This window comes from Hyperolius riggenbachi, chromosome 3 (genome assembly GCF_040937935.1).
Source record: "Hyperolius riggenbachi isolate aHypRig1 chromosome 3, aHypRig1.pri, whole genome shotgun sequence".
Classification (NCBI taxonomy): Eukaryota; Metazoa; Chordata; class Amphibia; order Anura; family Hyperoliidae; genus Hyperolius; species Hyperolius riggenbachi.
The window spans coordinates 15575884-15591366 of NC_090648.1; the positions used below are offsets into that span (position 1 = coordinate 15575884).

Below are 15483 nucleotides of genomic sequence, written 5' to 3' on the forward strand. Positions count from 1 at the left end.
TCTGGACTGGAGAGGGCCATTAGACACCAGGGAACTGTATAGGGTCTGGACTGGAGAGGGCCATTAGACACCAGGGAACTGTATAGGTGAGGGAGGGCCACTAGACACCAGGGAACTGTATAGGGGTAGGAGGAGGGCCATTAGACACCTGGAAACTTTATTAGCGAGGAAGGTGGGTAATAGACATTGAGGTTGGCCCACAGCTATGTCCCAGTACACAATTTCGGTCCACTTTGTATTTGAGTTTGACACCCCTGTGTTAGACTGAGGTTAAGGTTAGGGCTAGGCATTAGGGAGGGGATTATGTCAGGGGAAGGTAAGGGCTAGGCATTAGGGAGGGGATTATGTCAGGGGAAGGTTAGGGCTAGGCATTAGGGAGGGGATAATATCAGGGGAAAGGTTAGGATTCGGCATTAGGGAGGGGATTATGTCAGGGGGAAGGTTAGGGTTCGGCATTAGGGAGGGGATTATGTCAGGGGAAGGTTAGGGTTAGGCAATAGGGAGGGGATTATGTCAGGGGAAGGTTAGGGTTCAGCATTAGGAGGGGATTATGCCAGGGGAAGATTTGGCATTAGGGAGGGGATTATGTCAGGGGGAAGGTTAGGGTTCAACATTAGGGAGGGGATTATGTCAGGGGAAGGTTAGGGTTCAGCATTAGGGAGGGGATTATGTCAGGGGAAGGTTAGGGTTCAGCATTAGGGAGGGGATTATGTCAGGGGAAGGTTTGGCATTAGGGAGGGGATTACATTAGAGGGAGGTCTAGGAGATCTGGTAGGGACAAGCTGTGAACTGATTGCTGAAATTGTGTTGCACAGAGTATTTTTCCAATATTACTGAGAGTTGGCTTTCCTCGCAGCTCATTGAGAAGGAGTGAGATGTACGTTCGTGGGTAGTCCTCTGGGCTTTCTGGAGATGTTTTTATATAACCCAGCAGCCGCAGTATGTCGCTGGACTGATGAGTAATCGCATGTCTCCTTGTCTGCAGACTGTCCCCAGGTACACTGTGTGGAGTCCTACGCCGCTGTACAGACTGATGAACTATCCCTGGAGCCCGCTGACATCATCAATGTCCTGCGCAAGACATCGGAAGGTAAGCAGAATGGGGAGGGGTCTGAATGGTAGGTGGGAGGCGGTTAATGGGATGGGGTGACGGGAGCATGGATGAGAGGGCAGGGAACATGGACTTGGAGGGGGGCGGGGACACATGAATTGGAGGCAGAGAACATGGTTTGGGGAGTGGGTAACATGGATAGTGGCAGAAGGAGTGCCCTAAAAACGTATATGCCCTTGTTGTGGATTACAGTACAGAAGGAACCGCCCTCTTGCATGTATTCTACACAACAATCTATATCATTCGTCACAGCCAATCCTGGGTGATCACCTCCTTTTAAGTTTTGCATAGTATGGAAGAGGTTACATCTTTTCCTGAGTGTTGTCTGTTTCACAGTATCACAGAATTCTTCTCACTTCCTGCTTTGACAGGAAGTGGACTAATTTTTCCAACAGGAAACCGGATTCATTTTTTTGGTAGGGTGGAGACTTCCTGTCCTTTCACTTCCTGTCTCCTCATTTCCTATTATTATTATTTTTGTGTAGTGGAGACTTCCTATAATCGCACTTCCTGTCCCCTAACTTCCATCTCCTTAATTGAAGTATTATGAGAAGATTGAAGTGCCACAAATAATATTTTTTAGGGAAGATAATTTGGTGCTGCTAGAAATTGGACCAGCAGCCTCTGCATTTGATGATTAGTTCATTTCAAGATCCAAAAATGGCCTAAATTAGCATAAAATGTAAATTAGCATAAATGTAAAAGTCAGAATTATCTGCATCTCATTGATCAGAGTTTACTTTTTCCCATGGGTTTATATCGGTACTGAAAATCACAGCATTTAATATTTACAATATGGCCAAACCCGTTATTTTACTGTGGTGGGAATAGTGGCAGTGATTGTTTCAGCCCTGCACTCAGCCACATTGCAGCAGAAGAACGAAACTCTCAGTAACGTTTCTGTCCAAAAAAATGTCTCAGAAACTCTGAAATTTAAGAAAGTTCAGTCTCCGAAACTCTTTTCAAAATCGAATTGCTCCTAATCTATTATCCGGTACAAATAGTGGCAGGAACCCCCATCTGCCCTTCTCGTCCATCTGAGCAGTTGTTCCAAGTCCCTCAGACCCGAGGGCTACCAGATTGGCATATGCAGTTTAAAGGGAACCTGGAGAGAAAGGTGTATGGAGGCTGCCATATTTATTTTCTTTTAAGCAATACCAGTTGCCTGTCAGCCCAGCTAATCCTCTGCCTCTAATACTTTTACCCACAGCCCCTGAACAAGCATGCAGCAGATCAGGTGTTTCTGACATTATTGTCAGGTCTGACAAGATTAGCTGCATGCTTCTTCCTGGTGTGATCCAGACACTACTGCAGCTGAAGAGACCAGCAGGGCTGCCAGGCAACTGGTATGATTTAAAAGGAAATAAATATGGCAGCCACCCTATACTTTCCGCTTCAGGTTCTCTTTAAGTCCACCAACTGGTTGTTTGGTCACTGCCCCTCAGGCTGGGAATGGGGGTTGGGGCTATTAATGGAAAAGCTTGGTCAACAGGTAAATGTGATGTCGCTAGAACAGAAGAGTTAAGAATCTGTTGCAGTCGCCATTTTGATGTGCCAGTTGTAAAATTGAGGGAAGTCTGGTTTGTGATCAACTCTATTTCAGACTTGTTTGAATTAAGTTGAACCTCCCTGGCGGTAAGCCCGTGCTGAGCACAAGCCATGCCGCCGGGAGGCACCGCTCAGGACCCGCTGGGCCGATTTGCATAATTTTTATTTTCAGTACATATGAAGAAAAATACTGTGCACCTGTATCATGAACAGTCCCAGAAATTTATTCCATTCCTCATACATATATGGTCAGCCTTGACATACATCAAAGAGAAGTGCCAAACCTGTGTGTGTCGGTATTGCAGCGGTGTAGAAGGGAGAGGTGACCAGGGGAAGATTCGGACGGCACTACAGCCGTTTCTCGCCGCTCGGGCGCTTGCTCACATGCGTGTCCGTGTACTGGTGGCGCCGGAGAGTTTCCTGTATAGGACCTCCTAACTCCGCCTCCGGCGCCATCTCATTGGTGTGAAGTTATGACGGGGGAAGGTCGGGGGTGAATGGGCGGGATTCCGCCGTTATACGGAAGAATCTAGGTATATGCTAGATATCTTGGTGTCGCTGTGCAGTGCAACTAGAAGGGGCGGAACGCCCAGACCAAAGTGTGCTGTGCTCGTGTCATTCCTAATCAATGAACTACATCATACAAATAAAAAAAGAAAAGAAAAGAAAAGAAAAGAAAACAAACATCATTACTCTGTTAACCTATTGTGATTTGTGCAAATCAAGGGATATATCTCCGTGCTCTGTGTAGAATCATCTGTTTGCACTTAAACCCATGTACGTAGCATCGAGCTAAACTATCCTCTCTTTGGATCATAAAATTATTAATTTCATTTATTTTTATAACATCCAATAAAAACATCCCAAAAATTTGGGGACCCCCAAACCTAAACCTAAAAAAGGAAACCCCGTTAAAAAACTGGGGGAGCTGGGCGGGACTCTGATAACCTCTTTACTCGTACATAAGCTATGTGGGTTATATTTAACCCTATCCCTGCCATGCCCCCCTGAACAGGAAGGAGGGGAAGGAGAAAGAGGGGCAGAGGGGAGACGGATGTATGTTTGCATTACGGAGATATTACCCATGTAATTTAGTAATGGACGAGTTCATACATCTCTTTTCTGCTATAGAGAGTTTTTTTCCCCATAGACTAATCTCTACGCAATGCAAACTATACGTTGAACGGGGTGGGAGCAGAGGAGGGAAGGAGGGAGGGGGAAAAGACGTAGGAGTGGTACCTCCCGTCTCAACCTCCGGAGGGGGCCCTATCCCCAACCTACACCACCTAATGTGCACCAGTACAGATGTTCACCATTGGTCTTTGGGTTTAGGGGGTGTTATAGGACCCAATCCCTCCAAGAACCTACTGTAAAGTGAATAGGCTCACCTTCATTGTCTGCTGTCCGCACAGGGCTCCACCCGGCACTTACGCCGCAGGACATTATGTTCAAAATCCATTTTATGTTTGGTAGGGCCCTTCTGGGTCCAAAAAATCGTCCACCTTTGGGGACCTTTTAGTGCATTACCAAATTATTCGCTTTGGCCATTCATTTTTATTATTCCCAAATGATTGTTTAGTGCCCATATACTGCCCGTGCGGACAGCCCGACAATCCCTACTGGGCATTGACCCCTGCCCACCACCAGCAAGAGATCGTTCAAACGCCACCTCCAAGGGCGGCCAAAAGGGAAAGAAAAAGAACAGGGGAAAGACACAATATCCAGGAGGGTTAAAAAAGGGGAATTCGGGATACACCACCAGGAAGAGAAGGGGGGGCGCCAGGAGTCCTAGGGTTCAAGAAAACAGGCCAATTCCAATCTATCATTTAGGCCCAGGGGCCCCATAGCCTCCGAGCGCAAGATGACCCTTGACTCTCGTCTCGTTAATTCTCGGTCACGGTCACCCCCTCGCCTTGATGGGGCAACATGTAGGAGACCTGCAAATCTTAGACACCTTGCCCTCCCACCATGAACCTCCCTTACATGTTCAATCAATCTAGGGCTACCTTTTCCTGACTTAATTGAGTTAAAATGCTCCCCCACTCTCTCTTTGAGGGGGCGGGTTGTTTTCCCAACGTAGTAAAAGAGGCAAGGGCAAAACACTACATAGGAGACAAACCTGGTTTGACATGTGATAAAAGCCCTCACCTCCCACTGTAAGCCTCCCAGACGGTAATTGGTACCCTCCCACATGTTGGTACAAAAATCACAATGGCCACACTTATGGTTACCCTTTGGGCGGTTGCCCGATAGCCAATTCCAAATGGGGGGTGAACGGTACTCACTTCGAGTTAATGTGTCCCCCAGGGTGGGGGCCCTCCTAAAGACTACATTGGGGGGGCTCGGAAACACCTTCTGAAGGGCTGGATCTCTCATCACTATCCCCCAATTTTTCTTTATTATCTGGGTCAACTTAGTTGACATCGGGGTAAAGTCAAAAGTGAGGGTCAAGTTACTTTTTCCATCATTCCTTCGATCTCCTGAGCCCCTCAGGAGGAGGGAATTCCTATCTATTTCTCGTGCCCTGTCCCGGGCTTTATCCAGGCATTGCCTATCATACTTCCTAGCTTCAAGCCTTGCAGTAAGTTCCTGTGCCTGCATCTCAAAGGTCTCTATATTGGAGTTGTTTCGTCTTAGGCGCAGATATTGGCCGTATGGCAGGGAGGTCTTGACATGCTTAGGATGGAAGCTATGTCTGTGTAGGAGGGAGTTCACAGCAGTGTCTTTCCTGTACCCCTCACAGGTTAGGTTGGCCCCATCGGGCCTAATCCTCAGATCTAGGAAACTGATGGATTGTTCGCTTACCTCTGACGTAAAGCGCATATTCACCTGATTATCATCGAGGTACCTCATAAAGGTGCTGAACTCCTCCCGACTTCCCTGCCATACGACCAGCACGTCATCCACATATCTAGCCCAAGTTTTGATGTTCTGTCGAAATGGGTTTCTGTGATTATGGACGTAGTCCTCTTCCCATGCCCCCAAGAAAAGTCCTGCATATGTACATGCCACAGAGGTTCCCATGGCTGTCCCCGACCTCTGGTGGTACCATCTTCCATCGAACATAAAAGCGTTGTGTGTCAATATAAAGTTTAAACAATCACAAAGGAAATCCTTATACCCCTCGTCCTTGTTGGTTCTGTCCAGGTACCTCCGAACCGCCCTCAGACCCCCTTCATGGGGTATCCTGCTATAGAGGCTCTCTACATCTATGGTGGCTATTTTGTAGTCACTTCTCCACGGGGTTTTCTCGACCAAATTAATTGTGTCGAGTGTATCCCCCAGGTAAGATGGGACCCCCAAAAGCAGAGGTCGTAATAGGTGGTCAAGGAACCGGGACAGGCGTTCCGTCAGGGAGCCGCACCCCGAGACGATCGGTCTTCCTGGGGGGCTCTCCGGTGACTTGTGCAGCTTTGGGAGATGGTACCACACAGGGTTTCGGGGGGACACAGGAAGCAGGTCAATCGCTAGTCTCTGCGGCATGTACCCTTTTTCCACCCCCCGTCTTAGCAAGGAGCGGAGGCTGGCCTGATACCTGGGGGTGGGATTTCCCCCCAACCTCTGGTAATACTCTGTATTGCCTAATTGCCTTTGGGCCTCATTTACGTAAAACTCACTGGACATAATCACCACATTCCCCCCTTTGTCCGCCTGCTTGATCACCAGGTCGCGATGTTGTCTCAGCCACTTGATGGCCGCTTTGTCGGTCTTGTTTAGATTGTCGGGGGCCTGCTGATAGCAGATAGCTTTCATTTCTGCTGCGACCCGGTGACCAGGGTGTTGGAGTTGAGACTGGGAGGTCTGTGCGAAAAGGAGACCAAACTCTTCTGGACAGCGACCACCTTGAACAAGTATAAGGAGGAGGGTTACGTTGCAAGGGGCTTCAGGTCCTATAGAGAACCGTCAGAGTACAGAGACGATAAGAAATTTGTGGAGAAGTGGGAGACTGCGCATCTGAACTACTGCAAGATTTTGCAAGAGATCGTTAGAGAAAGAACAATAGAGGAGCACAACAAAGTCTCCGGAGAACTCCAGGAAACTAGGGAACAACTTCAAGAAGTAACCTCAGAAGAAAACTTCACAGCTATCATAGCAAAAATCGAGAAAAAGATCTTACCGATACAGAACGAGCTCAAAGCCAGGAAACTCAAAAAGTTTCATCGCGATCGAGACGACTTCAGGAAAGGCAGAATATTCTATTGGGGACAGGGAGGTACACCACAACGGGGGATTAAGCCAAGGAAAGGCAAAGGCTACTGGACCACAGATTCCGGCTCGGACTCTGAGGAAAACAGTAATAAAAAGTTAGAGAAGAAACCGAAACCCAAGTACCCCAAGAAGAGGAAGGGGGACCATAGCCGGGACCCAAGGGCCAAACCCAATCAGCCCAAACCATGTGCCTCCACCCCTTTAGGCGGGGAGTCCGCAGAGGAGGAAGACACAGACACTGGGAGAAACGTAACCTGGGATTCACCTGTGGCCACCAGGAGCCACCACAACTACAACCATGTCAAACGGAAGAGGACCAAGGAGTAGAAACCTTCCCAAAATCAGGAACTCAGCAGCATTCAGAAGGAGAACTCCAAGTGGTCAATCTGACCAATCAGACCATCCCTGAAAACTGTATTGCTCTCCTGAAAAAGGGTTTAGGGTTCTCACCCGTACAGAATTTTGATTATGTTGACTTTTTTGTTGATTTATACAAGGCCACCAGAAAGATGATGATTGCCCAATTTTACAAAAATGGGGAGGGGACGCTCCAAGGACGGGATGATGGAGGCCCAACATCGGTGGAGAGTCCACTATCTTCCCTCGGGTTTAGTCCTGAGGTGGATTGGGACGCCACCGAGATAGAGGCACTCCGGATACTAGAGGAGCTGTGGGAGGAGGGAGGTCCCTGTGATGTGAGGGAGGAACAGGCACCCTCACCAAATCTGTCCCTGGGTAACCCCACCAGCTTTCGAGCATGCAAGTCCACAAGACCTATACCCATTCCCCCCGGTTCCCCAATAGACCAGTTTTTTCACCGGGTCGCAGCAGAAATGAAAGCTATCTGCTATCAGCAGGCCCCCGACAATCTAAACAAGACCGACAAAGCGGCCATCAAGTGGCTGAGACAACATCGCGACCTGGTGATCAAGCAGGCGGACAAAGGGGGGAATGTGGTGATTATGTCCAGTGAGTTTTACGTAAATGAGGCCCAAAGGCAATTAGGCAATACAGAGTATTACCAGAGGTTGGGGGGAAATCCCACCCCCAGGTATCAGGCCAGCCTCCGCTCCTTGCTAAGACGGGGGGTGGAAAAAGGGTACATGCCGCAGAGACTAGCGATTGACCTGCTTCCTGTGTCCCCCCGAAACCCTGTGTGGTACCATCTCCCAAAGCTGCACAAGTCACCGGAGAGCCCCCCAGGAAGACCGATCGTCTCGGGGTGCGGCTCCCTGACGGAACGCCTGTCCCGGTTCCTTGACCACCTATTACGACCTTTGCTTTTGGGGGTCCCATCTTACCTGGGGGATACACTCGACACAATTAATTTGGTCGAGAAAACCCCGTGGAGAAGTGACTACAAAATAGCCACCATAGATGTAGAGAGCCTCTATAGCAGGATACCCCATGAAGGGGGTCTGAGGGCGGTTCGGAGGTACCTGGACAGAACCAACAAGGACGAGGGGTATAAGGATTTCCTTTGTGATTGTTTAAACTTTATATTGACACACAACGCTTTTATGTTCGATGGAAGATGGTACCACCAGAGGTCGGGGACAGCCATGGGAACCTCTGTGGCATGTACATATGCAGGACTTTTCTTGGGGGCATGGGAAGAGGACTACGTCCATAATCACAGAAACCCATTTCGACAGAACATCAAAACTTGGGCTAGATATGTGGATGACGTGCTGGTCGTATGGCAGGGAAGTCGGGAGGAGTTCAGCACCTTTATGAGGTACCTCGATGATAATCAGGTGAATATGCGCTTTACGTCAGAGGTAAGCGAACAATCCATCAGTTTCCTAGATCTGAGGATTAGGCCCGATGGGGCCAACCTAACCTGTGAGGGGTACAGGAAAGACACTGCTGTGAACTCCCTCCTACACAGACATAGCTTCCATCCTAAGCATGTCAAGACCTCCCTGCCATACGGCCAATATCTGCGCCTAAGACGAAACAACTCCAATATAGAGACCTTTGAGATGCAGGCACAGGAACTTACTGCAAGGCTTGAAGCTAGGAAGTATGATAGGCAATGCCTGGATAAAGCCCGGGACAGGGCACGAGAAATAGATAGGAATTCCCTCCTCCTGAGGGGCTCAGGAGATCGAAGGAATGATGGAAAAAGTAACTTGACCCTCACTTTTGACTTTACCCCGATGTCAACTAAGTTGACCCAGATAATAAAGAAAAATTGGGGGATAGTGATGAGAGATCCAGCCCTTCAGAAGGTGTTCCCGAGCCCCCCCAATGTAGTCTTTAGGAGGGCCCCCACCCTGGGGGACACATTAACTCGAAGTGAGTACCGTTCACCCCCCATTTGGAATTGGCTATCGGGCAACCGCCCAAAGGGTAACCATAAGTGTGGCCATTGTGATTTTTGTATCAACATGTGGGAGGGTACCAATTACCGTCTGGGAGGCTTACAGTGGGAGGTGAGGGCTTTTATCACATGTCAAACCAGGTTTGTCTCCTATGTAGTGTTTTGCCCTTGCCTCTTTTACTACGTTGGGAAAACAACCCGCCCCCTCAAAGAGAGAGTGGGGGAGCATTTTAACTCAATTAAGTCAGGAAAAGGTAGCCCTAGATTGATTGAACATGTAAGGGAGGTTCATGGTGGGAGGGCAAGGTGTCTAAGATTTGCAGGTCTCCTACATGTTGCCCCATCAAGGCGAGGGGGTGACCGTGACCGAGAATTAACGAGACGAGAGTCAAGGGTCATCTTGCGCTCGGAGGCTATGGGGCCCCTGGGCCTAAATGATAGATTGGAATTGGCCTGTTTTCTTGAACCCTAGGACTCCTGGCGCCCCCCCTTCTCTTCCTGGTGGTGTATCCCGAATTCCCCTTTTTTAACCCTCCTGGATATTGTGTCTTTCCCCTGTTCTTTTTCTTTCCCTTTTGGCCGCCCTTGGAGGTGGCGTTTGAACGATCTCTTGCTGGTGGTGGGCAGGGGTCAATGCCCAGTAGGGATTGTCGGGCTGTCCGCACGGGCAGTATATGGGCACTAAACAATCATTTGGGAATAATAAAAATGAATGGCCAAAGCGAATAATTTGGTAATGCACTAAAAGGTCCCCAAAGGTGGACGATTTTTTGGACCCAGAAGGGCCCTACCAAACATAAAATGGATTTTGAACATAATGTCCTGCGGCGTAAGTGCCGGGTGGAGCCCTGTGCGGACAGCAGACAATGAAGGTGAGCCTATTCACTTTACAGTAGGTTCTTGGAGGGATTGGGTCCTATAACACCCCCTAAACCCAAAGACCAATGGTGAACATCTGTACTGGTGCACATTAGGTGGTGTAGGTTGGGGATAGGGCCCCCTCCGGAGGTTGAGACGGGAGGTACCACTCCTACGTCTTTTCCCCCTCCCTCCTTCCCTCCTCTGCTCCCACCCCGTTCAACGTATAGTTTGCATTGCGTAGAGATTAGTCTATGGGGAAAAAAACTCTCTATAGCAGAAAAGAGATGTATGAACTCGTCCATTACTAAATTACATGGGTAATATCTCCGTAATGCAAACATACATCCGTCTCCCCTCTGCCCCTCTTTCTCCTTCCCCTCCTTCCTGTTCAGGGGGGCATGGCAGGGATAGGGTTAAATATAACCCACATAGCTTATGTACGAGTAAAGAGGTTATCAGAGTCCCGCCCAGCTCCCCCAGTTTTTTAACGGGGTTTCCTTTTTTAGGTTTAGGTTTGGGGGTCCCCAAATTTTTGGGATGTTTTTATTGGATGTTATAAAAATAAATGAAATTAATAATTTTATGATCCAAAGAGAGGATAGTTTAGCTCGATGCTACGTACATGGGTTTAAGTGCAAACAGATGATTCTACACAGAGCACGGAGATATATCCCTTGATTTGCACAAATCACAATAGGTTAACAGAGTAATGATGTTTGTTTTCTTTTCTTTTCTTTTCTTTTCTTTTCTTTTTTTATTTGTATGATGTAGTTCATTGATTAGGAATGACACGAGCACAGCACACTTTGGTCTGGGCGTTCCGCCCCTTCTAGTTGCACTGCACAGCGACACCAAGATATCTAGCATATACCTAGATTCTTCCGTATAACGGCGGAATCCCGCCCATTCACCCCCGACCTTCCCCCGTCATAACTTCACACCAATGAGATGGCGCCGGAGGCGGAGTTAGGAGGTCCTATACAGGAAACTCTCCGGCGCCACCAGTACACGGACACGCATGTGAGCAAGCGCCCGAGCGGCGAGAAACTGCTGTAGTGCCGTCCGAATCTTCCCCTGGTCACCTCTCCCTTCTACACCGCTGCAATACCGACACACACAGGTTTGGCACTTCTCTTTGATGTATGTCAAGGCTGACCATATATGTATGAGGAATGGAATAAATTTCTAGGACTGTTCATGATACAGGTGCACAGTATTTTTCTTCATATGTACTGTACATGTATTGGCGCTCTGCGCAGAACCACTTGCTGCACAGTTCATAACTCTCCCTGTATGTCCATTTGAAGTGTCGGAGAAACATTTAAAGGTGTAAGTGTTACAAGCTGCAAGTAAAGTAAAGCATCCCTCAGAGCAAGGCCTGTAGCCCTCAAGTTGAAGCACAAGAGTGCCAGATCGTCAATTTTCTGCTATATTGTACTAATAATTTTTATTTTGCTGCACGCAGCTAGCACTTTGCTAGCTGCGTGCAGTGCCCGATTGCCGCCGCTACCCGCCGATTCGCCGCTATACGCGTCGCCGCAGCCGCCCCCCCAGACCCCGTGCGCTGCCTGGCCAATCAGTGCCAGGCAGCGCTGTGGGGTGGATCGGAGTCCCCTTTGACGTCATGACGTCGATGACGTCATCCCGCCCCGTCGCCATGGCGATGGGGGAAGCCCTCCAGGAGATCCCGTTCTTTGAACGGGATCTCTTGATCTCCGATCGCCGCCGGCGATCGGGGGGGCTGGGGGGATGCCGCTGAGCAGCGGCTATCATGTAGCGAGACCTCGTCTCGCTACATGAAGAAAAGATAAATAAATAAAAAAACAAACGTATTTGCTGCCCCCTGGCGGATTTTGACAAACCGCCAGGAGGGTTAAAGTACACCCGAAGTGAAAATAAACTAATGAAATAAACAATTGAATCTATCCTCCTTCTCCTAAAAATGACTTTTTAAGATATTCCACAGTTTTATTTTATAGTAGCAAAAGTAGTCAAGAGCACCAAAGTAGGCAAGTGGTATGGTGTGCCTTGGTCCCACCCCAGTACCCAAGGGGTCACCACAATGTCAATCTTCAAGGACCGCCACCACACTGGAAGATGTAAGCTCAATTACTTTATTCCAAAATCATGACAGCAACGTCAGACACTGTTTCGGCCTCACAGGGCCTTTCTTAAAGCGGACCCAAACCAAACATTTTTTTTAATTAAAAATATTTAGTTGCAGCACTCTGACGCATACAAAGATAAATAAACACTCCTTCAAGCCTATGAGCATTTCAGTGCATGCTTTTCACCCTCCTCTTTGCATAACTAGGATTATACTGGGGGCAGCCATTAGCAATTACTCCATTGCCGGACACCTCCTACTCCACCAGTTTGCCGGGTTCTGTCCCAGCAATTTGAAAGGAAGGGAGGGGTTCCGCCAATAAATGTAAAATATTTTATATTTGTCATCATGCAGCTGAAAAAAGGCTGCTATTTATTATTATAATTTAGAAAATAGATTTTATTTCTGAAATCTTGTATTTTTAATTTGGGTCCACTTTAAGTTGCGCAAGGGTCATAAAAAACACTGTGCACAAAACACCAATATATACCTAAGTGTACACACCCATAGGCTCCCTGCACACTGCAAATCAGTTTTCCGATTCCGATTCCGTTTCCGATTTTCCTTGAATACATTCAACAGAAAAACGGATCAAAAAACGCAGCATGCAGTTAAGATTAAAAATCTGAATCGGAATCGGATGTAAAAACAGATTAAAAATCTGAATCTGAATCTGATTTGCTTGCAGTGTGCAAGAGGCCATAGGGTGTGAATCAACCAATCTGCTGCCAGGAGTTTTGTGCACAGTGTTTTTTATGACCCTTGAGCAACTTAAGAAAGGCCCTGTGAGGCCGAAACAGTGTCTGTCGTTGCTGTCATGATTTTGGAATAAAGTAATTGAGCTTACATCTTCCAGTGTGGTGCCGGTCCTTGAACATTGACAATTTTATTATATAGTGAAATCTACTTTTGAAGTTTTTACTGTTTTATTGTTTTTGCTCAATGACACATTCATTGAAGTATGCCAGAGCTAAAATCTATTAACTATTGAACCTTTCCTGCTCTCAGAAGCCGTTTTCTGCTAGGAAAGTGTTTTATAGTTGTCCAAACGAGGAAAAACAGAGGCGCCAAAAGTATAAAAACAATTTCTAAAAACTTTAAAAAATTGCTTAGGAGGCAGTGGTGGACTTACCTCCCACAAGCAGACCCAAGAGGCTGTATTATTCAACAAAATATTTATTGGTTATACTCCAAGGGGATTTCGCAACGCGTTTCACAGGCTTTGTACCCGCTTCCTCAGGCAATAAACAATAGGAGCATACATCAGCAATTGGTCAGGGACACGCTTGGCGCCTTGTATAGTTGTAATTGTAATGTTGTAATGTTTTATAGTTGTAATTTCTTATCACTGAGGGTCACACTGTAGTCTGGCCCAGTCCTGACTCAGACAGGAACTGCCACTTACATACCTGATTAACTCTTTCAGGCAGAGAAAGAAAAAAAGGAACACAGCATAGTTATTTGTGTGCCAGGCACTGTACATACACGTCTGTCTCATCATGTCACATGTCACCTCGGGTATCCTTTAAGGATAAATCACATGACTCTTGATTATCAGAGAACGATGACTTCATTTCCTGTCTGTTGATTTTGGAACTGACATTCTGTTTTACCCATCCTCAGGTTGGTATGAAGGAATCCGTCTCTCGGACGGTAAGAAGGGATGGTTTCCAGCCCGTTACGTCCAGGAAATCACCAATGAACATGTCAGGCGGAGGAACCTTCGAGAGCGCTATCGGGTCCTGCAAGCTGCACGTCAGATTGTGAAACAGACTGGTGACAACAAGAAGAAATCCAGCTCAGCTTGAGTTCGTGTTCATTGACTATCCAGGTCAAGAGAAAGAGATGTTGGGACATCGAGAACAGGTCGGGGTTCATTGTGCATTACATGAAGGAAAGACTTCTGCTTGGTTGTTGTACTAGGCTGAAACTTCCTCGTAACAAAAAGATGAAGGAAAACCAAGGACTGCCCAGAAACTGCTGCTATCTTCTTTTCCGAATGTACTAATCTAGTATTCATCCACTATTTATCTTCCAGAGGAGCACAAGCATCACTGCCCTATAGGGGAAAAACTTTGAATTAAGCACAAAAATGTGTCAAGTTATCTCTGAGCTTTATTCTGAGCTTTATTTATCCTATTAAGGAGACTGCCATTTTCTATTGGAGAAGTCATACTCCACTCTGTTGTTTTTCTTTCACTTTCTGATCTTCTCAAACGTTCCTTCAAACTTTGTGAATTTAAGATCAGTTGGTGTTTCATCTTGGATCTTGTAACTGGACCTGGTATATAAGGCTGTGAAACTTGAAGGACATGAAGACACTGCCAGGTGGTCAAAAGTTTGGGCAGGTTTCTCGTGGTCTAGTGGTGTTTTGATATCACTTTTACATCAACAAGCACTAAAGGTGCCAACATTTCTTGGCTTGCCACAAAAGGAGAACCAAGAATTTCCACTGGCATGCTACTTTGTTTTTTTGTTTGTTCTGCAATGTATTAAACAACTGCCATAGTTGCATTCATACAAGAGCACAAAAGCAGAATCGACTTTGTGTTCAAATCAAAGCATGATCTCAAATCACTAAATAAATGTATAGGCCTATGTGGTAGTCGGACGTTTAGTGTTGGGAAGAAAAAAATGTGCTACTTTTTGTTTTCATTTAATAATTTTATATTTATGGAGATTTCATCTCAGACAGACCTCAGTGTTCCCTTGGAAAGCGAGGTCGGACTTGGCTCTTCTGATGGCATGCTAGAAAACACTATGTTGCAGGAAGTGATATCCTTGTTGGGTTTAAGTTTGGATTATGGGCATTGCCCACGATGACCATGTGCATCACTATAGAGGAGATAGGGTATGATGCTCCTTTCAGACCGATACGGAGGGCTGTGGCCACACAAGCCAAATGTGAGGGCTTCATTCTGGTAACCAAGGAACAGCAACATACTCTTATGACCAAGAAGCGTAAACCTACGTTCTGAAAACCTACATATTTTCTGTAGGACATGCAACTGTTCTGAGAACATAGAACTTGGATCTGGTCTTGATGTTTTTTTCAAGGCCTAATAGGCTAAGTTGCAGGAAGGGTTGGTTGTCAGTTACATGGTCCACTTTGACTTTTTTTTTTGAGGGATCCACCATCTCATTGACAAATTACTTACACACACACACACACACACACACACACACACACACACACACACACACACACACACACACACACACACACACACACACACACACACACACACACACACACACACACACACACACACACACACACACACACACACACACACACACACACACACACACACACACACA

General features: G+C 46.9%; 1 protein-coding gene across 3 annotated transcripts in view; it reads left to right on the forward strand.

Moving 5' to 3' along the window:
• The window catches only part of LOC137562503 (ephexin-1-like), a 120791-nt gene extending 105406 nt beyond the window's left edge, over window positions 1-15385 (forward strand). For all 3 annotated transcript variants that reach the window (XM_068273900.1, XM_068273901.1, XM_068273902.1), the window contains 2 exons: window positions 986-1090; window positions 13786-15385. In XM_068273900.1, the coding sequence (XP_068130001.1) occupies window positions 986-1090; window positions 13786-13970 (290 nt within the window). In that variant the 3' untranslated portion in view covers window positions 13971-15385. The remainder of the gene's footprint in view (window positions 1-985; window positions 1091-13785) is intronic.
• Window positions 15386-15483: the final 98 nt, after the last annotated feature.